This window comes from Falco rusticolus, chromosome 5 (assembly GCF_015220075.1).
Source record: "Falco rusticolus isolate bFalRus1 chromosome 5, bFalRus1.pri, whole genome shotgun sequence".
Lineage (NCBI taxonomy): Eukaryota > Metazoa > Chordata > Aves > Falconiformes > Falconidae > Falco > Falco rusticolus.
In genome coordinates this window covers 11831388-11857441 of record NC_051191.1, presented here as the reverse complement: position 1 = coordinate 11857441, position 26054 = coordinate 11831388, and the positions used below count along the sequence as shown (strand labels likewise).

The window sequence follows — 26054 nt, the reverse complement described above, 5'->3', positions numbered from 1 at the left end:
TTTGTTCTCTGGCTACAGAACAAAGCATATGTAATGGCAGAGAACTGAACACAAATTTACCTGTAGCGAGTGATCATTGCATTCATGCTTTTATGTATTTCTTGCTGAGTTTTTATTGCATTGCAAGTACTTTTCAAGTATGAAAAAGAAGGGACTTTTTCCTGTACAAATTAAACTGTTGCTTGAGACCAGAAGCTCATTAGCAAAATTGGTGTTAGTCCATGCACAGTTAGTAGAGAGGTTGGTGTTCCATCATCAGTGCTTACCTCAGGAAATCCTATCCTTGTGCTGTGTATTCATTTGTAACTTAGCCACTGTGGATGGTAACTTCCCACAGACGCCTCTGCTGATGCATGAGACCAGCTCTAAGATCAATAATTTGATCTGGAAGTTGAAGCAAGTAGTCCTGTCTGTCAAGAATTGAAAGTGCATCCTTACAGGTGCCTCAGAAATATTTTTTTTTTCAACTCCTTTCCCAGATAAGGAAGCATGAACCTGATGCAACAGATCAAAAATGCCACTTTGCCAGCTCAACTTTATTATTCTAAAAATGTTGAGCAGCTCGAGGGACTGTGATCACCAGCAGATAAGTTTGTTTATCAATGAGGATATGAGTAAGAAAAGGCAAAACTCCCGTTACTGGATTTGGTATAAAAGGAAAATGTTTCCTAACAGCAGGAGATGCACTGCGTTGTTTTTTGCCCTCTTGATTGCAGATACGTTAGTCTACATAGAAGAAAGATTTTTATCCAGGTGAGCAATGGTACTGCATTAAAGCAAGCACTGCTTTGCTGTGAGGAAAAAATACATCCCCGTATCAGGAGAAATCAACTGTTAAGAGTGAGGCTTAAGCGAGGACACAGGAGACTGGAGAGCCTCGTAGCTAGGTGTTAAAACTGGTGAGGTGTGTTGCTGTTGGGGATTTCCATACAGGTTTTTCATCTCTGGCCGTTACTCATGCAAAACAATTCGCTGTAATGTTGAGATTAGTATGGCTTGCATTTAATGTGGGACATGGCATAAGATTAGAAGACGGCGGATTGCTAGAGGACAACATGTGGAAGTGTGAAATGGGCCAATATTTGTTTCCTCTGCTTTGCATCTGAATTGCTAGAACAGCTACAGAGAACACCTTTACAGCAGGTGCTCCTGTGTATCTCTAGCTGTAAAACTAGGGATAATCGTATTCATTCATTTGCCTCAACAGCGCTGTCAGAATTATTTAAGGTTGATGAAAATCAGAAGGATCAGGCATAGTCAGGTCTTGTCCTGTGCTGCTGTGTGTCACTTACTCCCCAGCCACCTGAAAAACCTGTCAAAGTTCATTTTTTATATACCCTACATTTCAAAAGAACAAATTGCTGTGATTAACAGTCCTAATATGTAAATGTTAGCATGTCAGTGTTTATCGAGCTATATACCAGCGTTCACGTTTGTCACCAACTAAGGTAGTAGCTTGGCCTAATGTTAGAGGAAGAGATAATGTGAATTATGACGTGTGGAAATTACTATCTGTAATAATCTGATAAAAAGGAATACTTAACTCCTGGAAGAATCAGATCCTTCCCTTGAACTATGGGGAACTTTTAGGAACTCAAAAATATCTTTAGGCAATTCTGTTTCTACCGTGTCTAGTATCCATCTCCCTTATAAGCAGTAATGAACCATGGATTTTATCTAGAAAATCTCTTTTCAGCTTCAATTATAATTCTAGGCATCTGGGAGACTTAGGCAAGTCAGACAAAAGGATTTTCTTTTTCATTGAGCAAAGTTTGTTGCCGTAGGCTTTTCTGCCTCTGACGTGTTTTTTCTGTGAAGTTCAGCATGGCTTAGATCAAAAGGCAAACACAGCCCGTGACTATAATGATGGAAAGCCTCTGGCTTAGTGCAGAGATGAGACTTCTGGAAATTTGGTTCAGATAATAACTCATCCAAATCTTCAGTTTGCAGATTTAGTGGGGGTGGGGTGGCTTTTTAGCTTGAAAAGTTAACAGTTCCTGGTTTTTTTTCCTTAAAGACAGCCTAATACAATTTGGATGGATGGTATTTCTTTGCACTGTAAGTTGCATAGAACCAAAAAAAGAGAGACACCCAGGAGCGTCAAATAAATCAAGTTGGTCACCTTCTGGCCTTCCCACTAGGTAGATTTACAGCTGCTCCAGAGTGAGAGCCACAGTGCTACACCTGGTGGAAGGCTGTTGTTTCCTCTGGCGATTAATTGCTGTGATTCGAAGCAAACGGCAAATACACCGACTCTTCTTTTTTTAGTGGGACAGCATAGAAATCCTTACCCCAGTAGAAAGGAGGAAAAAATACCGGCTTTGCTGTGTTGCAGAAGCCTACAGAAGGTAAACATGCCAAGGCAGCAGCAGCCTTCGCGCGCACCCCGCGTCACAGCCGGTGTGGCTGTCCCTGCACAGAGGGCTTGGACACCTCAGCGGCTGTGGTCAAGGCATGTGTGCGAGGCAGCCCCCAGCCTCACGTGCTGTTCCCACCAGGGAGGGTGGAACTCCTGGTTTTTCATCTCTGAGGGACCAGGGAGGCCCCCCTGGAGCAACACAGGAGGAGCAGTCAATATATTGATTCATATGTGTTTGCTTCTTCCACGCAAGAGCTCTTATATTATGAAGCCACATCCACGTAATCAGGCAAATGGGCTGTTAAAGAAAAAAAAAAAAAAAAACAAAACAAAACCAAAAAACCACAACCAAAACCAAGTTTGTGCTGCTCTATTCCAGATAATAAAACAAGTTAATTTTGTCTTGTTTGCCGTGGCAGGAGAAACCTGCAGGCTCTTATACGTGACCACAAAACTGCCTCCGCCCTCAGAGGCGGCCGTCACCTGCACATGAAGGCTTCAGGCCTTCCTCGGCATGTGAGACAAAATGCACGGAGATGAGCAAGCACTGGTACGCTTCATGCTGCCACGCTGGATTATTAGCCAGTTTTTCCTAGCAAAATCACCCTCCCCAGCCCCAGTTCTTCACTAAACCCCAATAAAATGTTTACTACCCCTTTGCCACCATACACCGAGTCCCACGAGAGGCTGGGCAAGAAGCCTGCAGGCAGGGATCGCCAGCTGCTTGCTGAACGCGGGTGTGATTTGGGCATCCAGGCTGGATGCCCTTCAGCAGCTGTGCAGCACAGCACCAGAAATACGGTATTTTATTTCTAATTCACATCTGCAAAGGTTACACAGAGATGGGAGGTCAGGGTGAGATGCACAAATGGGGTTTAGATAGTTTTGCAGGAAAAAAAAGAAGCAGCACCACAATCTCTTGAGCTACAATACCCACGTGCCGTAACATACACCACTGTTCCTAGAAGTCATTCCCCATTTTCCTTGTGGTAAAAGAAAATTACATTTTTTTAAAGTGAGATTTCTCCTAAAACAGCTCAACATACTTTTGGGGGCAAAGTTTGTTAAAATAGAAAACAGTGGGAAGGGAGCAACCCCAAAAAGTTTGACAGGCTAACAGCATCTCAGAGCAATGCTACATTCTGATTTCATACAGCAAATTAAAGGGAACTCCCTCAATTAGATTGCATATTTTTAAAAAATAAGTCCTACAGCCTTTTAAGCCTTTTACCTCAGCTAACATTATTCTGACACTAAAGTGTCTACCTAGGGACAACTGTTTCCTCTTCATGAATACATACATAAGTAAATTTATTGCACAGAAGAAAACAGAGGATTATTTCATTTGCCTTGCCTGATTTCTGTTTCTTCTTTTTCTTTTTCTCCCTTTTTCTTTCTTTCTTTGATTAGCTGAAGGTCGAGGAGGTACCTTTCCTAGCAATATTTACTTCTCTGGGCATCTTTTCCCTCTAAGAAATAGCAAAAGCTACCAGGAGTGTTTTGTTCATGGAAGAGGCAGCAGAAATGCTTACAGCTGTAAGAAGCCTACCTTGAGCTCCGTTTTTTTTTTTTAAATCATAAATTCCGGAAAAAAAAAAGTAATCAAATAAATGGCTAGTTCAGCAGTTACACATCTGTTGCGCTGCAAAATACTCCATTTCTCCTCTGGTGAAGCAGGTTTGATGGAGGCATTGCATTACGTCTTATTGATATGGCTCTTGTGTGAAATACAAAATTCAGCCTGCTGTGCACACCTTTGGTGGGCTTGCTGCTGAACGGGGCAGGGGACCTGGTGACAAAGCACACAGAAAAGGCCAAGGTACTCAATGCCACCATCTTCGCCTTCAGGAACCCCAGGCCCCTGAGATCAGGGGAAAGTGTGCAGCAAGAAGATACACCTTGGTGGAGGAGGAGGAGGAGGAGGAGGACCAGGTCAGGGAATAGAAGTTCCATCTTTAATACAGCGACCCCGAAACACTTTACCTGGGACTGCAGAATTCAGGTGGGTTTGTTTATTGGTGTATTAAGCAAATGATGGAGTTAAGAAGTGATCTGATTTCGTTACCTTGTATTCAACTGCCTAGAACAAGTTCCCTTGTAAGAATGAGGCTTCCTTTTTTCCAGAACATTTAAATATTTTCAGCTTTATTAGATGGGAAACTTGTAGACTACTCAAAGGGTCCCTGAGTCTTTCAAAAAACTTGACACACAAAAAAAAATAATATACTACTTTTAAGTTCCTTAAGGCTTAAAATGTGGTATTGCCCAGGCTGTGAACTACGTGCGGATTTAATTTCACAATGAAATCATAATAAAAATTCTCCTTGGAGCTCACCTTTAAATACAATTAGGTATGAAATTTTCCTTACCCAGCCCAGTGCCAGAATTGCCAGCCGTAATGAGGCCAACAGTATAACAACTGAACTGAGTGTGTATACTCTGCACTGCACGTGCATGTGTGTGCAATGCACGCACTGTGCACTAGCACGCCGGCAGGGCTATTCCCACCAGCAGCTGGTTTATACCCAGAAGCGTGATTATTCTTACTTCTAGCCGGGACCATTACATTAATGCCATATACAGTAACAGAAACATTATCTTATTGTCCAAATAAATAGCTTTCTGGATCCTCCTAATCTTTTAATGCCAGCTGTGCCTTCTGGAGATGACTTACTCATATTAACAGTACAGACTTTTCCCAAAGCCTTTCAGATGTAAATGACTGCTCTCTCAAGACCATTGAATGCAAACCTCCATTCTTTTTACATATTCTTTTTTAAAACAAACAAAAAAAACCCCACATAACCAGAATACTCACTCCATTGCCACGGTATGCTGCTTGTATGGGGCTTTTTCATGCACTGTTTGCCCCTGCTAGGATTCCTCCACTCTTTTTCATTTTCATATGGAAATTTTACCTGAAGCTACAGTGTGTTCTATCACTCATTCAGCCTCCTTTCCCGTGTTGTTTTTTTACTACCTTGCCTGTCTCTGCACTTCATGGGTGCTTTTCCAGAGCCTTATTATACTTACTGGCACAGGACCCATCTTTCATCTCGGCTCATTTGCTGGTCCCAGCTCTGAGCAGAGGCAGCTGGTCCCTCTCTGTGAGGGACCTTTCTCTGTGAGCTCCTTTCCAGTGAGGTTGTTGTTTCTCGGCCTCATGAGCCTGCACATCTTTCCAGCAATTTGTTGGTTTGCACTGATGCCAGCCCAGCATGGCACAACCTGTCACTGCCTCCTTCAAAGGCCAGCACACCCTTAATGATAGCTAGAAGTTTTTGCAGGAAGTATTCAGAGAAAATCAGATTTGGAAGTCCCCATCCGAATGGAAAGTATCATTTGGAACGCATTTAATAGATTTATTAAATTTAAAAGAACATAGAATTTGATAGATTCTTTAGAAACCCGATCATAACTGAGACAAGGGATTTCCTTCTACATCAGCTTTCTGCAAACATTTTTATGCTTATTCAGTAAGTGAAAAATAGGAAACCTTATCCTTAGGTAGTTCAGTGTCCTATACCCAGCTCTCACCAAGCTGAGAAACAAATACTTTCTCTTCGATCCTTCAGATCACAAAAACCCCTCAATAGTTAATATTAATGATGTTTTAAAAGCTTTTAAGGCAAATTTGCGCAAATATGTAACTAAGACACTTGCTTTGACTCTTTAATAGTTTATGAAAATACTGTGGTTGAATACATCTCCTGCAGTTTCCTTTGGTTTTCGCCATGGGCCAATCGCTGCCCCACGGGAAGCTGCAGCATGCTCATGCTGGTCGGGGTGGCCTCAGGTGGACACTTTACTGCGAACTCCAGTCCACTGGGGACAGACGAATATCCCTCCAGTAAAGCCTTTCACCCAGCCTGGCCCCAAATTTTCTCTCATGGAGGAATCACCATGCTCAAATTCTCGAGCACTTCAGTATCCAGGGCATGACTGTGACCAGCACAAAATCCTTTGGAAGATGCTTGAGCAAGCTCAGCTTACACAGTTGTTGTTGGTGGTCTTGTACGAAATGCTCCATCTTTGCATCTTGCTGTGCTCCTGGATGGCAGGAATGAATTGCCACAAGGAGTCCAGGGGAGAAATGCGTGTTGGAAGAGTTCTGGCAGAAGTACATCCTTCCAGAGATGCACCGGTTTATGCACAGACACCTGCAGCAACACTGTCATGCAGAAAGGGGAGGTAAATACTTCAAAGTTTGTATTAATAATTCAGCAGCTTCTGTGCAATGAAAGGCAAAGGTGAAACTGGTGTAAAAGTAGAGACCTCGGATGCATTCCCTGCATGGACCAGGAAGGGAAGCGGGCTGTGGTCATCAAGCATCTGTAGCCTGTGCATCATGTCCGGGAGATCCAGCCAGCGCTCTTCGGCGCTTTGCAGGTGTGAATATCTACCACTTCTAGGCAGTCCTGGCAGCGCACAGCACAACACCAGTGGAATTTGCACTCGCATTTTGTCATTCTGCTGACACGGGAGGTGTCGTAGCCTCTCCCACAGCACATCACTTCACAGCTGTCCATGCCGCGGGAGGTTTGGTTGCAAACCCGACCAGCTGTCCCAAGGGACCCTACAAAGGAAATGCAGTAAAGGTCAGGAGGTGGATTTTAAGGAAAGACAGAAAGCATATGAAAATAAGTATAGGAGACATAATTTGCAATGTATTTGATCTTTCGACATGACATCACCCGGGATTCATTATCAAGCCAGAGAAACACCTATAAGGTAAAGTTCCTCTCAAATTCTCAAATTTCTCCTAGAAATCTGGTCTAGAGATGAGAAGGAGTAAAATGGACCAAATACTTTGTGCTGGTTTTGGCTGGGATAGCGTTAACGTTCTTCACAGCAGCTAGTACGGGGCTATGTTCTGCATTTGTGCCGGACACAGTGTTGGTAACACAGGGATGTTTTCGTTATTGCCGAGCAGCGCTTACGCAGAGCCAAGGCCTTTGCTCCTTCTCACCCCACCAGCGAGGAGGCTGGGGGTGCACAAGGAGCCGGGAGGGGACACAACCAGGAGAGCTGACCCCAGCTGACCAAAGGCATGTTCCGTACTGGATGAGGTCATGCTCAGCGTGTAAAGCTGGCGGAAGAAGAATAAGGGAGGGGACATTCGGAGTGATGGCATTTGTCTTCTCAAGTAACCGCTGCACGTGATGGAGCCCTGCTGTCCTGGAGATGGCTGCACACCCACCTGCCAGCTGGAAGTGGTGAATGAATTCCTAGCTTTCCTTTGCTTGTAAGCGCAGCTTTTGCTTTACTTCTTAGGCTGTCTTTATCTCAACCCACGAGTTTTCTCACTTTTATTCTTCCAGTTCTTTCCCCTGTCCCAGTGCGGGGGGAATGAGTGAGCAGCTGCGTGGGGCTTAGTTGCCGGCTGGGGTTAAACCATGACATACTTCAAGGCTCTGCCTGATTCTGTGACTATCATCACGCTTTGCTTCATCTTTGCATAGCACTTTTTCCTCTCCAGTGAGCAGATACCTTCCCTGAGGCAGCCGTGCAGCTCCCTCCTACCCCCAGGACGCAGTCCAGTCCCCCAGGGCTCTGTAGCATGGGGCACCCAAGAGGAGCATCCCCTGCGGCTCGGGACTGCGTGAGCTTTGCAGGGGAGCTCTGGGTGGCCAGGGGAGGTCTGGGAAAGAGGAGACTGATAAATTTGGTGGCTGCAGGGGACACATGGGCAGAGTAACTGTGCTGCCGGTAGTTAAAATTCTCTGCAGAAGTGAGTGCAGAAGCACCCTGACCGCTTGGCACCACTGCTGTGTCCACCCACAGTTCAGGTGGCAGCTGAAGACTGTCTGCTCTGTGCACCTCTCATCTCTGTGGGGTAAGCACCAAGGATTCTTCTCCTTTCTCTTGATAGAGATTGGAAGAAATTAATTTATAGCCTGCTGTGGACTGAAAGAGGGGTAGGGAAGCATATCACACCTCATCAAGTTCTTAAAACCCCTCTGGAGTGGCTAAAGTGCCTCTGCCCACCTCCACGTGGCACAAAATGCCTCTTTAAGGCCTGTTTTAGCCTGATCAGCTGCTGTACCATACACGAGCTGCTGCACCATACACGAGCTGCTGCTCATCTAACAAAGTTACCTTAGGGTACAATTTAGGACCTATACCACAGCTGTTGACAGATTATTACCAGCAATTTGAAAACTTCATGAATACTCATTGCTTCACCTAATTTCTTATGTACTGCTATTGTAAATCAATTTCACGTATATCCATGAGATTGATATCGTTTTGACATTTTCCCTAGACCAAATTATAGCGCTGTTCTTCTGTTATTGGCCAACATGGGATTTCCCTAAGTATTGACTGCGGTCATTAAATTAACTGGAAACATTTTACAAAGTGTATACACAGGTGTACATAAACCATGAAAAATTTACCCTCTTAAAGAAAAAAAATGCATGCAGACATTAACTCAAGTTTGCATGAGCTAGGATAGCAAACCAATCTTAATAAAACTTAAGCTGTAATTAATCTGTAATTATTAAAAATCTAAGTTGCATAAATGCTAATCTTTTTTCCCCGCTATGAGGTTGTATATACTATTGCTGCTGTACTGAAGCAGCTCACAACATACGAGTATTCGCTGCTCCTCCATCCCCTGCTGTCCCCAGCGCCTGGGAGGCTGCACGGCTTTCCAGGCCTGGGCCCACCGCTGAGGCTGCAAGTGGTCTCAGGACTTGAGTAAAGTCACTTTCTCGGACTATGTTTTTTCATGTGACACATGATTTAGCCTCTTAGCCATGGCGGGGGAAATTTTCCTCTTCTTGCATCTAAGTCAGGGCAGGCTTCAGCTGCTGTCCTGGATGAGCGTTTAGGTCCCTAGAAAGCATCTCAGCCTTCCTGTATTTATTTAAATACTTAAATATTCATCGTGTAGAAATCTACACCTGGAAAGCTGCAATATCAAATCGCTGGTCCAGGGCTGCTGCGGGCAGAGCAGAAGAGCTTTGCATGGCCGCCCGCTCCGGGAGCCGCTCGCTGACGGAGACACCGGCCGCAGTCCAAGGGTCCAGAGCTGCACAGGTGCTGCTGCGCAGGCCAAGCAGAGCTGTGCTGAGCCACTCGAGGGAAAAGGCAGAGGGAGGAGAAGACATGCTGAATGGAGCCACAGACAGGCTCCTGCACCTGCAGCCTGGTAAATATCGACCCCCTTGGGCTCCAAGGAGCCTGTTCACGCTGCTTCCCACGCAGCAGCACTCTGCGCAGCATCCTTGGGGAGGCAGCTGAACAGTAAGTCTCTGCTCTTTAAGGGAGCACCTCACTTTGATGTAAAAACCAGTGACGAGTTGCATCAGGCATGCCCTGCGCTAGGAAACCAGCAGTAACTCCTGGTCTCCTGTCCCCACAGACACTGCCAGCACCTGGGTCCTGTGCAGGGCATCCCAGGGAGGAGGAGGAGAGGTACCACCAGCAATGACCCACGCAGGCAAGCCCTCTGCCACGCAGCTCTCCCTGCAAGGCCACCTGCACAACAGGCAAAGCAGTGATGCCAAAGGGCCTTTCCCAGATCATTTTTTCAGGAATCACTCCACACTGGGGGAAGGGAGAATTCTGGTGGCCTCTGGTGCCCCAGATCTAGGCAGGGCTGAGGAGTTAGGAGGATGCAGAGCTATGTGATCCACCTGTGGTCCCGTAGGAAGCCTGTGGCAGAAAACCAAACCCTGCTTCCAAGCCAACACGTTCTCCTCCATCCACGATGCTGTGCAAACAGCTAGGACATCTAAATGTAAGTGCTCATGCTTGTGTGAGCCCACAGCAATGTCAGACGCTTGTCCTGCCCTCTTTGCTCAGACAGAAAAAAAAAAAGTGCAAAGGCTAAGCTCATGACTCGTATGACTAATGTTCTGCATCAGGAATTTGGTGTGAATTCCAGTTTACCTCCCTGCACGGGTTCCCCCTCACCTCCCTTGCCCTGCGTGCTGTCTTACCCCACTACGAGCCCCAGCCCTGAGGTCCCAGTGCACCTGGGCTGCATAATGCAACACGCCTAGAACAATAATCTCCAGCAACCATGATTTCAAAATCGTGATTTAGATTTCAAAATGCTTGGCGTTTTGCTCTCTGCATGCGGTTCATGTGACACAAGCCGGACACTTGGTGCCTTGGCTGTGCCACTGTCGCACAGCAGCCAGCCAGGCATCCCTCCTCCAACACAGGAAAAGCAAAGCCGCTGTGCACCTCAGCATGCCTCCCGAGCGGGAGCAGAGCAGGGCCATGCTGCCTGGCTGCCGCAGGTGAAGGAAGACCCCACAGCCCCCACCTCCAGCAGGAGCTGCCCTAGGAAGGTCTGCCCACATCCCTCAGCTGAAGCACAGGCTGGTTTCCAACTCCAAAGTTCTCATTTCCAGATGTTTAGGGAAATCACAAAGCAGTGAAGGAGAACCTGAGTGGGATACAGCTGCTGGTTTCAACAGGAGTTTTGCCACTGGCTTCAAAACCAAAATTATTTCAACCACTAACACATAGCCAAGAAGCCGGTATCATCTGATACTGCCCACAACACAACATCAACATCTACTGTGGCACTGCAAGAGGAGACTAAATTATCCACAGGATGTGGCAAAAAGAAAACAGGCTCATATAAAGGCGTAGTTTCTGAGCAAAACCAACATTTTTTAAAAGTTCAAACAGCATCTTCAGCATCTCTGCAGCTTCTCTCCTGAGAAAGAAGATGAGCAATAACTGACAGTAAGCAACCAGGCAAGTTACTCTGCTCCTTGGTGGGCACTGAGATACCCAGGTGATGAAGACAGCAGAAGACACTAAACAAAACAAGGCAGAGTTTTCTGATCTTTGCCTGCTACCTGGAGTGCACGTCCTCATCACTTAAGAGGCAGGAGTATGCTCAAACTTGTAAAAAGTCTTTGTTTTTATTTCATGTTGGAATTGCCATGCCGACACACAACATTATACCTGCCAAAACATCCACAGCTTTTAATACTACCAACTTTACGGCACATACATCAAATCCTTTCTTCTTGGTTTACACGGTTGTTTTCTTAAGCAAACATGTGGTAAGCTGAAAAATATTTTTTCCCATTCCTAAAGCAGTAAAATGTATTTATTCCTTTACAAAGTGAGATTTTCCCTTCTCTTCCAATTGATTAAAAATCTGGCCTCAAGCAATAAAGTTCGTTATCTGACATTCACCTACAAAACCCCACAAAAACAGTGAAATCCCCAACAACAATAAACTAGTTTCCACACAGGCGTTTGGGGCGGGTGGGTGGAGAAAATAAAAAGGAAACATTCACAGAAAACTAGCTCTGAAGCTACTTCAAATCCAGAAGTTTTAAGTTAAGAAAGATTCATGTGGAACCTCCGTACAGCAGGGCTGGAGAGAACAGGGAGGCAGCCTTGTCGGGAGGGGGCTGGGGTTTCCCAGGCCAGCAACGAAGAGAGGGCAATGGGCTGATAAAAGCCTCTTATCTGGAATCAGTTTAGAGTAAACATGTGTCTCGAGCCACCGATAGCTGTCATAACCTCTGAGCTCCCAGGGGCTCCTGGGGCGATGGCGCGGCTCCATGGCCGGACGGTGCTTGGAGGAGAGCTGCCCCGATGGAAGTCATTGCAAGCTCCACCGTCAGCTTGCACGAGGCTGGGACTGCACCCAACGTGTTTGCAATGCATAAATTGGGAGATACGGGCCAAGAAGTCACACAGGGACTGCCTGTATGCGGCTAAACTCAGTGAGAAGCTTTTGACATAGATCGGGATTGGTTTTCCTCCATGGGTTACATACCTCAAGTACTAACACATCTTGCACAGCAATACTTTGCAGGCCACATTTTAATCTCACATTTTTCTTTCACTCCAGACTTGGCCTCGTTCATCTCAAAAATGCAGCAAATGGCTTACGTGGGGCGGCAGGGGAAATAAACTAACACAGAAAGAACCCTGCGAAGGACCCGAAGCAGGTCATCCCAGGCACGCATTTTGTCACCCAATGTGCAGCTCCAGGGGGCTGCCCACAGCACTGCACATGCACCTCCGCAGTGCTTTCCACCAGGAGACCAGGTGTGGAGGGTCCGCAAACACAGCCACGGCACCCTGTCAGCCTGTTGGAGCCACAGGAGATGGCCACCGCAATCCAGGTACGCGACCCCCACCCCATGCACAGGCAGAGGCAGTGACGTTGGCTTTGACGCCGCCCAAAGAGGAACCACGTCAGTGTCAGGAGAAACCTATGGATGACCTGAAGCACATGGCATGTGGGTTTGCAGCAGGTCCTAAGGGACTGCTGCAGCAGCTTGAGATCATCTACACACAGAGGTGCCCCATCTCTGCTCCACCACCATCTCCACATTGCCAAAGCCTCATTGCTACCAGAACAGTTGTGAACAGTCAGCGTGTGCACAGCACCACCATCCTGCCACTTGCTCACCACCCCCACCCCCCCCGCCTTGATGTCCTCGCCTGGGGACACGGCTTCCCTGCTCATACACACCACCTCAACATGCTCAGCTTGCTCTACACACTTTGGTGGGGGTCTCCCTGCAGGGAGACGCTTCACTCAAACACTGCCTAGAGTTTCATGGTAGCTCTGTACAAATTAATTTTTAATAAACCTGGTCTAAAATGTTTCCCTTTGCAAGACCACATTACACTGCTGTGATGGTCTCCATGAACAGCCTGTAAGGAAGGCTGGGCCAGCACGCGATGCCCACGCTGCAGCTGCTCCTATGTTTATTCCAAAAGCAGGCTCGGCTTGTCCACCGGTGCATTCAAAACATGGTAAACCTGCAACAGCTTTCAATCAGCCAAGCCTGCAATCTTGCAAAACTTTAAAAGCTTCTAACAGAAGCTTATAATTTAGAGCATCTAGAAGGTGAAGTACCGTGTTCAGGGTAAGATAGTATGTGCGACAGTGGGACTGCCACTTGCAGAGCCATCACCTTAGCTCCCTTCACAGCTTTATCATTTCTAACAGGTCTCTCCCACTGCAGTCCTGGATATGCTTGTATTCATTTTGGGAGTTGGAAAATTATGGTAATATAAGAGAAGACCATGCAAATTGTGCCAAATTTTAAGTTCATGACAAGATTTTCAAAAGCCCTCTGGGATGTCCTACCTCTGTTTCTATCAAATTATGAGTACGAAATTGTGAGCAAAAATTATTTCAGCATCCATGTGAGCAGATTTAAGTGAATTCTGAACACTTCTGAAGATCTTCTTTTGGTCCTTTTCTAAAAGTTGCGAAATCCTGATGCTAGACAAGGGGTGGCCAGATTATTATGTTCGCGTGCTATTGAGTTGCTATTAGTGATTTCCACATATTATCTCTCTCCTGAAATCAATTACTCCTTTTTTCCTTCTAGGGGGGAAAAAAAACAAACCAAACCCCAAACAAAAACCCCACCACATTTTACACGCTGTAGGGGTGATCTATGCATGTATGTCCAGCTGCCTCCCCCAGACAGACTGCCAGACCCGGTGGGGTTCACTCAGCCCCAGCACCCTCGCGTGACTGCCTGCCACCAGAGAGAAGACTAAAAGCTCCGATGGCAGAAGATGAGGTACATGCTTTTTTTGGGTAGACCGCTGATGATAAAACCCCTGAGCACCTTTAACTCACTGGTTCCTATGTGTTAGCACACCCATGCCACAGAAGACACTGGCTTGGTCATTTGACAGTTTGTGAAGCTGTTTCCTGGTCAAGTCATGATACTTCATAAGGTTTGCTCCGGGAATCCTTCGTTCAGTCCCAATACTAACCAATCTGCAGATATACCGCTATTTTTTTTACTGAAGCACTAAATTGCTTGAATTCCCCAGAAGAATGAAAGGCAGAGCTGTATTCAAGGACCCACTACAGTGCTGTGGTATTAGATTTAGCTGATGCCGAGATGCTCCCCACCTATTTCCAAACACAGACTTCCATAATCTCATTTCATTGTCAGTCATTTAACAGGGCTGACACTCTGGAGCACTTAACAGGGCAAACCAATGGTAAGAAAGAAAAAAATGCTGCCAGCTGTTCAAAATTACCTCTCTCAAAGCCAGATCAGTTTTCGTTCGTCTGATTCTTTCTTTGCTCCACACAAGCAGCAGGGCATCCCGCATCCCATTAAAGATTTACTGCAGCTTGCCAGAAATGTGCTCTTCCAAACAGCCACGTTCTCTGAATTCTGGGCAGCAAAGAGCCACCACCTCACCCACAGCCTTATCCTGAGCTGAGCCAAATGATGTGCCAGTCTCTGCCACCTCTGGGCAACCTTGACAGCATTGGGCAAGCGCGCATGATACGCCGGGGTGAAAAATGCCCACCCTCTTCCACGATAACAAGACTGACAGATGAGGTTAGGCTTAGTACAGAGATTATTAAACAGCTTTTTGACATAGAAGTGAGGCATGTATGGTTTCTTCTTTGGGGGAGAAAGAAATAATGGGTTTTACAATGAACAAGGCAATTTCAACAAAACAAAGTTTTGAATAAGCCCTACTCTGCCAAGTAAGTCTCTGCACAATGGCACAGCATGCCCATTTACTCACTTGGATTAAAGTATTAGACTTTGCAGTATTGGTCACTATTCAGGGAACAATATGTGTTTGTGCAGGTAATAAGCATAACCTGCGAAAGTCATAAATAACACTTCAATTACCTTGACTACTCAACTAACCAGAAACGCTGTACAACATAAGCGTACTGGATGGAATTCTGGGTTCACTGAAGTCAATAGTACACGACCAGGATTTCACATATTGTTCTTATTTAAGTGCAGTTGTTTTGCAATGCTTATCCCAAGTAAACTTGGATTGTAAATACTCAGTGGTGCCAAAAAGAGTTGAGCTGCGTTGCTATCCAGATACTTATGGATATGTCACACCGGGTGCAATCTGGTGTGTTATACAACCTATTAATTAGTTCCACAACATCTTTCATGGATTACTCAGTCTGGCTCTCTTCTCCAAATTTCTGGTTTTCTAGTTGCTAGTTTTTAATTGCCACATCAGGAAATACTATACACGGGTCAAGAACTGTTAGCAGGATTCCTGGTGCTCGGCAGTGCCTTGAATGCTGTAACACCGTTAAGTGTGTATCTATTGAAATCTCTGAAAGCAGAAAAATTCAGTGTTAACAGCAGCCCTGAAACTTCACCTCTTCCCACTGGGGCTGGCACAAGCCTTCAGAAAATGCGACGGTTATCATGGACGGGGCTAACACTGTCTCGTAAAGAGGAATAAACAGCTGTGTCACTCAATGCAGTGTGCTGTGCCCCACCAACCGCTCTTCTTTCGTCCACCTGCATGTCCTCCAGCTGCCTCGCACCATGTTGCTGACAGCTTCATTGACCGGCGCAAGCACGGTTTGCGCCAAGCTGCTGTACCTCCTACGTTACCGGGGGGGAGAGGCGTGTCTACAGCTTAGGGGGTCCACAGTCCACAGGGGGCTGTGGGGAACGTGCAGATAAAGGAGGATATGTGGTCCTTTGGGAGTCTGCAGCCGCAGCCTAACACTATGGAAAAGAAGCAATGTGACAGGAGGTGGTATCATGGGGACAACATGGGGCTGTAGTTCCATCGGGCAGCTCTGAAGTGAGCTGTGTGATAGATGTGGCTCTGTACAGTAGGGACCTGCCTCCAGAACGTAACTCAAACCTGTCCTAAAAGCAGCTTTTGCCTTGCAGTGTCTCCAGGGCTCCATAGCATCTGGGAGAAACCGCTGAACCGTTTCTTCTGTTGTTTTACAGCTGGCTGTTGTACATCTAAGGACATCGAGGAACTATTGTTCTTTTACAGAGCTATCCTTCCCAAACATCTTCCTGCCTGTTTCCTGCTGGTTACATGCATGGATTTGTATTTTTATAGATAGATATAGATATACATACATGCAAAATTAATAATTTTTGGCCTTCAAAGTAGAAATGTCTGAAATAAAACCATTCACATGTAACAATAGAGGCTTACCTACATCCCTGTCCCTGATACAGTAGTCTGGAGAGCTTTCAAAGTATACCAGGTCATTCTTAGTTGGCTTCTTAAATCTCTTATTAGCCACGGTGAAACCCGTGCCATCTTGATTCATGACCACCTGAATGGCTCCATTGTATTTCTTCCACAGATAATCTCCTGTTTTCCTAAAGTCTGCCATGGCCAGCCAACAGGTCCTTAGAGTGCACGATCCACTCACACCGTGACATTTGCACTCCTGTTTCAAAAACCGCTTCACGGCCTGTTTAGAAACGCAGTAAAATACACACAGGTGAAACAAACTGTAATTTATGCTTCTCGGCCCTTTTCCGTTCGTTCTGTGGTGCCAGCAGCGCAATGGGTCTCCAAATCACGGTCTGTAGTGACACCCACTGGTAGCATCAAGTCATCCCCGCATGGTTGGTCTGCTCTGGTTGCTTCACTCAACCACACACCCCCTCCTCCTCTGGCCGGTGGGCTTACCTTCCCCCCTCCTGGCAGGCATCCCGGGGACCGAGATGGTCCATAACGCTAGGACACAGGCTGGACAGGAGGAAACGAGCTGGGAAGCGGACAGAATCTCTCAGCCTCTTGGCTGGCGAAGGTACACCCTTTCCCCATCATTCCAGCTGAAGCATCGCCCTGCTGACCCTCTCTAGCTTGCCTTCACGAAGTTGCCCTTTGCCTGAACAGTGGTTCAAATATTGCCCAGGAACTCATAGGCACTTCATATTTCAATGATTTTACAGAAGCTGTGCAAAGCATCGTACCTGGGCTAGGCATCAAACATGCAAAATTTTAAAATATGATATCTTTAAAATGCTTATAAACCATTTAACAAACAATTTCGAGTAAGACCTTCATTAGCTTGCACTGGAGAGATCACCTTCATCATTAATTTAATGTCTGGGTAGCATTAAAGCTATTTCAGCTTCATCTCTGACATTTGAGCCATCCGTATGACATTGGAGAACAACAGATAGGTTCATAGGCAATAAATAATTCAATGCTAATTCTGAAGATATGGGTATTTGATCTATAAATATTATGCCTTCAGGGTTCATGAAATATGAACATTCTGGCATTTGTACAAGAAGAGCAGCATCGTGGGAGGAAGGTAAGAGAGAGGAAAGCTCCATGATTAGAAGTGAGACTGATGCACAGCGGGGCAGCATTTTTCAGTCAAGCACTTAGCAATAAAGCAAGAATGTTTTATAAAACCAAAGTACTTTTAATTTTCTTTCCAACTTGTAAACGATATGACTACTTCAAAGCAGTCACTGACATTCCCACAGCCCCTACTAACACAAAACTGGGATTTAAGCAGATGCTTGGGTTTAAATATCTGAGTAGAAATCAATTTAACTACTTGTGCATTTAAAACAATTTGTTGGAATAGTGGAAGAAGCACATAGGAATGCAGGACTCTTTGTCAGTGATGTTCCTATAGTGATACATAGCATATTATTTTGTATGAATCATAGGGGAATATTATAGATTTATATTCTATGTGGGTTTGAAGTAGTAAAATTGGAATAGTCTAGTTTTAAAAGAAACATAACACCACCCCTTTCTGGGGGTGAGAAAAAGCTGAGGGCACAGCTGGTCTTACCCAGTTCCAAATGCCAGGCTTGTGGGCAGGCTGAGGTAGGTAGTGAGATCCCGGCAAAACTAAACCTACACTGTCGCACTGGGGATATAAAGCAGCATCCCTTTCTATAAAGCAGGTCCTAGAGCATATGAGAATGTCTTGATTATTTTTAATCAAACATATTTATTAAAGTCTCCTGATCAGTTTCTAAAAAACCTACCTGGTTACCAATACTGTATTATTTGGCATATGTATTTTTTTAAACTTAATAAGATACTCAACTATTACAGAAAGTACTTCCCATCATGGAGCTCATTCACCCCTATAAAGCCTTTGCTTGTGTTGTAGACTGCAGTCTCTTTTGGACAGTAAAATAAATACAGCCATAATACTGCATATGCGTATCACTGATCTGAATAGCCTCATCTATCTGTATTACATATTAATTACACCTGCTGGTAATAAACAGGTGGAGAAAAGATGTTGAAGGAGAAATATTTGTCAGGAAAATCATCTACTTGCAGTACAAAACATTAAAATCGGACCTTTTCTTCTAGTAAGAGTTAGTTAATATAGAACAATCTTACAGATTACAAAAGGAACTTTTTAAAACAAACAAACAAAAAAATCTGAACATGAACAATTTACTTCCTACTGAATACATATTAAGGAAAACCAAAGACAAGAAACAACTAGTCTCTGTGAATCATTTTAGAAGTGATTGGTCTAGCATTATCAAATATTTTTCTGCATTATTTTAAAGGTGGTGGATTAGGCAAATTTTGAATACATTTTGAATAATGAAACAACGTATTTATTGCAATTTCACACACTATGCGCCCAAGAAGGCCAATGGGACCCTGGGGTGCGTGAGGAGGAGCGTGGCCAGCAGGTCGAGGGAGGTGATCCTGCCCCTCTGCTCTGCACTGGTGAGGCCACATCTGGAGCGCTGTGTCCAGTGCTGGGCTCCCCAGTTCAAGGGAGACAGGGAACTACTGGAGAGGGCCCAGCAGAGGGCTATGAAGGCGGTTAGGGAACTGGAGCATCTCCATCATGAGAAAAGGCTGACAGCTGGGCCTGTTTAGCTTGGAGAAGACTAAGAGATGATCTTATTAATGTCTACAAATACCTCAAGGGCGAATGTCAAGAGGACGGGGCCGGGCTCTTTTCATTAGGGCCCAGCAACAGGACATGGGGCAATGGGAACAAACTGCAACACAAGATGTTCCATCTAAATATGAGGAAAAACTTCTTTACTTCGAGGGTGACAGAGCACCGGCAAGGCTGCCCAGAGAGGCGGTGGAGTCTCCTTCTCTGGAGACATTCAAAGCCCGCCTGGACATGACTCTGTCCAACCTGCTCTGGGTGAAGCTGCTTTAGCAGCGGGTTGGACTAGATGTTCTCTAGAGGTCCCTTCCAACCCTGACCATTCTGTGATTCTGTGATTCTTACTATTTATAGCTACTACCACAAAATGTTAGTACATGTATTTCTTAGCCCTTGCACCAGCAGTGGGCAATACACCCGGCCACTACTCCTTCTACTCACCTACAACAAAAAAAGTAAAGACTTTTTTGTGAAATTCAGGAATGGTATTTTCATACGATGTTTAGAAAAGGGATTTGTTTAGAGCAGGTTATGCCCCAGAACCAACGCCTTTTGGAGGGACACATATTTTGGATATATTTTCTTAAAAAGTGAATAAATTGTATTTTATTTCTGCTCATTTTGTGTTTAGGTTTACTGTGCACATACAGGAATGGATGGGATGTTTTTTTTCTCTAACGCTATTTCAAAATTGCTCTTTAATAGTCAAGCCTGTTTTTCAGTATGGTCTTCAGCCTTACTTGGGAATTTCTGTGCTATATTAAACAAAAGTAAAACTCCTCCAAATATAAGGATTAGGCTCAAAACAAAACCTCCATCCAAACTGATCCTGCAAGGGCTTGGGCTCCTGCTTGCCTTTCCACAGAAGGAGCCACTGAACTGACTCAGACGGGAGCACTGTCAATGAGTTGAATTCAGTCTGTTTGGAGATCTCTGCCACACCGAACCGCCAAGGGAGACAGATAGAGCATCTCTGGCTCCTGCTCATCCCATACTTCTTCCTGACTGCTGAGACCAGTCAGCAAGGGCCAACCATTACCTGCCCCAGACCCATCAGAGCTCTCTGAGAGCATCTCCAGGCATCTGCTGGAGGGACACCCACCTTCCTTCCAGCTCTGTTGTTGTGAAGGTTCATCAGTGCCCTTGCGTCTTTTCCTTTCCGTTCTTTGGCATCCACAAAAGCTCTGGCAAATTTAATGCCGTAGTCAATGTTATCACTGCAGCCACCCCAGTCAAAATGGCCCTTGCTGTCCTTGGCAGAGCCTTTCTTCTTGGGATCGCAGGAGCAGGATTTCAGCTCCCCTTGGCTACATGCCCTGGTGATGGCAAAAACAACTCCAGCAGAGGAGATGGCATGTACAAAAGCAGATTCACGGCTACCTGAAACAAAAAAAGTCACTTTAAATATGTTTGAAGCAGTTAGTTTGAGTGGCTATCCTAACTCCAGCCAGTTAGCCTGGACTTTTTTTGCTGAGCAAAAGATAAAACTGGGCTGAAATCACAAAAATACACATTCCCTGGAGCCAGAATTAGTCATGGCTTAAACTTGGACCCCTCCCTGGTAAAAGCTCATCAATATAGTGTTAGAGTTGGAAAACATTAAACATTTGCTCCTGATATTGATTAATATACTTTCACGGATGGGTTATTCTGTACAGATATGTGAATAGGACACCTGGTATTTCTATCATGTTTCATCGATTTAGAAAAATATATGAAGTGCTATTTCAGAGATAGGTTTAAGAAAGTATTAAGTAGGGACACTGGAACAACATGTACATTGCAAAATACTGCAAAGAACTCTTGAAACTAGCTTTTCCTCTTCCAAAGCACTCGGAATAGACTTTCCTGCTTAGAAGGCAGTAGGGAGAAATCTTGGGTGTTATTTTCTGAAAATAAGTTAAATTTAGGTTTTCTGCCTAGAACCAAGCCCAGTAACAGTAATTCACACAAACAAGTTCCATTAAATCAATGGCACTGGTTGTGTCATGCTTGAGGCAGGATTTGGCCTGGCAGCTGTGACTTCTACATGCCAGCTGCTCGGGCAGTTTTCCCTTCTCTTGACAAAGATACTTTATTATACCAAAGATTATCTGCATTTCTTTCTAGATTATGCCTACTCTTAGGCTATTGGGTACATATTTCAATGTAGTAATTGCTTATTTTAAGATGTAGTAATTTACAATACGGAGCTATGTTATCTTGGCACACAACACTATTTATGGTAATGGGGTATTTTCATGCTTTAAAAGTTTTTTAGCATGGCAAGAGTGAGAAGTAAGATTTTTATGCAGTATCTAAGACCATTAGCAGTGAGACCTGTTTGGAGGACTTGTAAGCCTTAAGTCATGTTAGCACAGTAAAGTAGGACCCCAACGAGGGAATGTTATTTGTGATCTCATTGGAGGGGCAGCACTACGCCATATACCTTATTATTTAGTATTTCTATTCCCGTAGCATCTACATGTTTTAAATAGGAATGGGCCCTGGACTTCCATGTGCTGTGCAAACCTTCAGCAAGGGCAACTAAAAGCTTGCAAAAAGACAAGGGTGAACCCTGTCTTCCCTACACTGCCTTCAAAATCAGGCAGAAGAAATCGAGGCTTGCTACAAGTCGTGCTCTTTTGAAGACTTACTTCTGAGAAAATGTACTCAGAAACATCAAAACTTTGTAAAATGTTAATTAAGAAGAAAGACTTGATGTTGCTGGAAGAGAAATGTTTCGTTTGAGTTTATTAAACTAATCAAAACCACCTCATTTCAAATTAGAGCAATATCAAGCTGTGTTTCCCATCGCAATCACTGCCTGATCAGGCTCAGCGTGGAGCTCAGAAGCCTCATTCTCTCCCATGAGCCAACACTGAAAACTTCACTTCTGGAAAAACTGCATTTTTACTGTTTTTATGGAATAGCCTCATCAGAATTAGGCCATGTTCTGCCAGACATGTTTTCCTGAAAGTCAGACAAACCTCATCGAAAACTTCGGCTGATGGTTGACGTTACTGGTTACTCACTAATAATTGCTAAGGGAACACGAAGCTGGTTACGGAAACCAACGACTTACCAGCAGCAGAGCCTGGCACTGAATGATGCTCCATGGATGAAGTACCACTGGTCAGGTCAGTGTGCCCAGTGTCTCCTAACCTCCACCCCATCCCCACCAGTGGAGCAATGGCCCCGGGGTACTTTCCTCCTCTCCCTGCCAGCACCATGCTGCTGACAGCCTGGAGAGGCTGTCTCAAAACGAGCTGGGGACATCTCAGGGGCACAAGTGCCAGGGCAGGGTCAGCCTCACCAGCTGTGCACCAGGGCTGTGTGCCCCGTTGTGGCCTTTGGCGAAAAGAGACACATTTTAGAAGAAAAATCTCAGCACATTTATCACTCGGGTAGGGACAGCCTGGCATGGTAACAGATCTCAGCCTTTTCTTTGAGTCAAAAGGAACATACAAGCTGTCTGAAGACTCACTAGATGCCTTAGTCCAACCTTTGGATAGCAACACCACCCTGCTTAACCATCCTCCCCCAGGGTGGGAGGCAGAACGCAGACCTCGGTTGTGTGGGGTCTGCACAAGCCTGGCTCATCCCTATCGGATGTGTCCCCGCTCATGTCTCCCCTGGAGCCTGATCTGAGGGACCCGCTGTCTCACCCCCCGCAGAAGGCTGAGGGCCTGAGAGCACCCAACGCCCTGCCCGGGAACCGGCCCACCGAAGGGGCTGCCGGCTGCCACCCCAACACACTGGGATCCTGTTTGGATGCGAGCTGCTCCTTTCAGCCCCCCCGAGTACCGGTGTCCCCAGATGGGGTGGGCTGTGCTGAAGGCCCTCTGCCCAACTGCATTCTGGCACCTCAGCTTCTCCGTAGCCCTTTATTTGTGGGTTTGGGGTCCGTTATGTCCCCCAAAACTGAGAAGCTGAGAATTGCAGGGCCAGCCCCTAATTGCCTAATTGCCAACCCTCCCTTTCTGAAGCTTGTCCATGTCTTTCTGCTTCGAGGCAGGTTTTGAAGCAAAGTAGCGCTTCTCGGTACGGTACGGTATGGTACAGTATGGCACGGTATGGCACGGTATGGCACGGTATGGTACGCGCTGTCCGGCTGCCTGTGAGCCCCCGGGGGTAATTTTGCATTTCCCCCGCCCTTCCTCCTGAAACGGCAAACAAAGCTTCACCGTTGGTAGGACCGAGGACAACCGGCGGGGGCCACCGCTCGGCGCTGCCCTCCCGGCCCCACCGCTGCCCGGGCAGCGCCCCCGCACCCCCCCACCCCCCGCCAAGCCCCTTCGCCCCGACCCCGCAGCGGCGGCCCCCCCCGCCCCCCGCGGGACTCACTGCGCAGCAGGACGCGGCCGAGGAGGCGCTGCCCCCGCTCCAGGGCGTTGCAGTCCCAGCGGTGCCGGCGGAACTGGTGCTGGCACTCGGCCGTCCAGGCGGCCACGCCGCGGCCGATGGAGAGCATCGCCTCGGGGTGCCGGCGGCACAGCTGCCGCTGCCGGCTCACCAGGCCCGGCACGTTGTCGCACATCACCCGCGACGAGCCCACGGCCCCCATGTACCTGCGGGAGGGAAGGGGCAGGGCAGCGCCGGGGGCCCGCGGCCACCCCCGGGCACCGGCTGCGGAGGAAGGGGGTCCCCAGCGCCCCGGCTGCGGGCAGGAGCCTTCCTCAGGCGGATCCAGAGCTGCAGCCACCTCTGCCTTTTTGGTGGAAATCCTTCAAAATGAGTCTCCGGTGCCGTGTTTTTTTGATAACGTGAAGCGTTTGGGAGAACCCCAAACCCCGCTATTACAGCTCCGTGCAGTACTTAAAAAAAAACAAAACCAAACAACAAAAAAACCAAGCCAAAAAACCTTGACAAAAAAATAAATTACATCATCATCTGTTTCCAGATGGTCTCTATTAGTCCTGAAATGTTTCGAAAGGTACCTTTTATAAAGCCCAAACTCCTATAGGTGTCTTTTGAAGGGATCAAAAAGAAGAAAATGTCCTTTTCTTGTATTTTCATTATTTTATACGATCATAAAATCGTTAAAGCCCTGCCTTCCAAAAAAATACATATTTAAGTGGCAGTTAAAAGACACCATGACAGAAAGCCATCGCAATAAATAACGTTTATACGGCTACGGACACAGATAGTCGTTTTATTGAAATAGGCTCAGCCCGATAAATCAGGCTTTGATCCCGCGTCAGGCCGGTGTCGAGGTTAAGTGTGTTCCCCGGGTCTGTAAGAAGCGGTTTAACTCCTCTCCTACGCCAAGACTCTTCAGCCTGGGCTTGGTTGGGGTCCCCAGTTTGAGGGGCCGGTTTGTGCTCCCACCCTGCCCTGTTCCAGGGACCCGTCCTGCAGCTGGCTGCCTCGCAGCCCCGCACCGAGACCCGCCACCACCCGCAGCCGGGTCCTGCGCTGCCCGCGGGGCTTCCAACCCCTTTGCGCTTGCAGTTCGCACTTCAGCGAGGAGAAACTTTGCAGGAGGGAGGGGCCGGGGGAGGGCGAGGACGAAGGGGAAAAGAAAAATTAATAACAAAAAAAAAAAAAAAATCCGTGCTGTAGCCAAATCCCAGAGCCGCCGGGGCGCGGAGGGCTGGCTGCCAGCAGCAGCGCTTCACCCGCGCACCTCGGGCGTGTTCCCGCCGGCGCGCCCTCCTCCGCGCCCTCCGCGCCCTCCTCCGCGCCCCCCTCCGCGCCCCCCTCCGCGCCCTCCTCCGCGCCCCCCCCTGCGCCCCCCTCCACACCCTCCGCGCCCTCCGCGCACTCCTCCGCGCCCCCCCCTCCGCCGCCCGGGAGGTGCCCCGCTGCCCCCCGGGCCGGGCCGGCCCCCCCGCACCCCTCTGCCCTGCCGAAAGACCCGCTCAGCCCTGGCAGCTGCTCCGTGCTTAAGCCGGGAGGCAGGGACGGGGTGTGGAAGGAGATGCCGAGACCGTCTGATCCCTCTCTCCTTCAGGCCGGGCTTTCTGGACCGGAGCAGCTGGCAGCGGCGAGCGCCGCTTGTACAAGCCTGAGAGGGAGAGGCTCCCCCCCGCCCCCCTTCCCTTCCCTAATTTACAATTAATCCGACCCCACCTTCCCCAAGAGCAAATAAAAATTCCTGGAATTGCACAGCTTACCACCATGAGGAGGTGACTGGTGGGGTCGCCCAGACCAAGACCAGGGGAAGAGACCACCAGATCCCAGAGAGAAAGTTCATGTTAGAAGCGCTTCGGTCCACATCAGGTCAGTCGCGGGGGGCAGAAGAAATCCCAGGGAGCAACGGTGACCGGCAGGAGGAACCGCACCTTGAGGGATTCCATTTTCCGTGGGTCGAGGTGCCTCCGCATCCCCACGCACGGCCGCAGGGCTTATAGATCCCCTCCCGGGGTACGGGGGATGCCGATCGGTGCATCACTCTGGATTCCCCTCGACTTCTCCCGCACTAAATCCTTCAGGACAAGGAGCTCAGCCCCGCTCCCATCCTTCATCTTTGCCCTGATCCAGCTCTTCCCTGCAGTCACAGCAAAACTGAGGGGCTGGTGCGGGCTGCTCGCAGACTGGGTGGGTTCGGCTTTGGTTGGTGGTTGGTTTTTTTTTTTTTTTTTTTTTTTCCCCTGAAACTCTGATGGATGAAATGATGTCAAGAGACACTGGGGGAACAGGAGGAGGTAACACCTCTGATTAAGCAAGGAATCCCGAGGAGCCAGCCGCTTCCCAATAACCCTACCAGCGGACGGGTAGTTCAAACGCGCCAGCAGACGCTGCGCGACCCGCTGCGGAGCCTACAGCGGCGACCACCCCGGCTGTTCAAGACCAGCAGCACTTGGCATCTCTCGGGGCTCGGCACGACGCCGCTGCGCTTCCCCGCAGGCACCGAGCACGGCACGCCCCGCGGCCCGGCGCCGAGCGCAGCCCCGGTACCGGGAGCGCCGCCGCCCCGCCGCCCCCACCCAGCCACCCCCGGTCCGACCACCGCCTCCCCACGGGCACCAGCGCCGGGACAGTTCCGCCCCGAGCCCCCCTGTCCTCCCGTGCCCCGCGGGGACCCCCGGCCGGTGGGCTCCGGAGGCGGGGGCCGGGCTACGCGCCCCATGGCGGCGCCCA

General features: G+C 47.6%; 1 protein-coding gene across 1 annotated transcript; it reads right to left on the bottom strand.

Moving 5' to 3' along the window:
* Nucleotides 1–6705: 6705 nt before the first annotated feature.
* WNT2 (Wnt family member 2) lies at nt 6706–25182 on the bottom strand. The gene is made up of 5 exons (XM_037389368.1): nt 25088–25182; nt 23316–23539; nt 20092–20369; nt 16289–16553; nt 6706–6935 (listed from the first exon to the last, which is right to left on the bottom strand). The coding sequence occupies exons 1-5, from the start codon at nt 25165–25167 to the stop codon at nt 6706–6708; spliced, it is 1077 nt and encodes a 358-aa protein (XP_037245265.1). The 5' UTR covers nt 25168–25182.
* Nucleotides 25183–26054: the final 872 nt, after the last annotated feature.

Bases quoted from the DNA above. Each gene is read 5' to 3' on its own strand.
- WNT2 (XM_037389368.1), bottom strand. From the start codon at position 25,167: ATGAACTTTCTCTCTGGGATCTGGTGGTCTCTTCCCCTGGTCTTGGTC. The intron at 16,554-20,091 runs GTGGGTGTCCCT...GTTTCTAAACAG, and splicing joins ACAACAGAGCTGGAAGGAAG to GCCGTGAAGCGGTTTTTGAA. The intron at 6,936-16,288 runs GTAAGCCTCTAT...TTTCCTTTGTAG, and splicing joins TATCAGGGACAGGGATGTAG to GGTCCCTTGGGACAGCTGGT.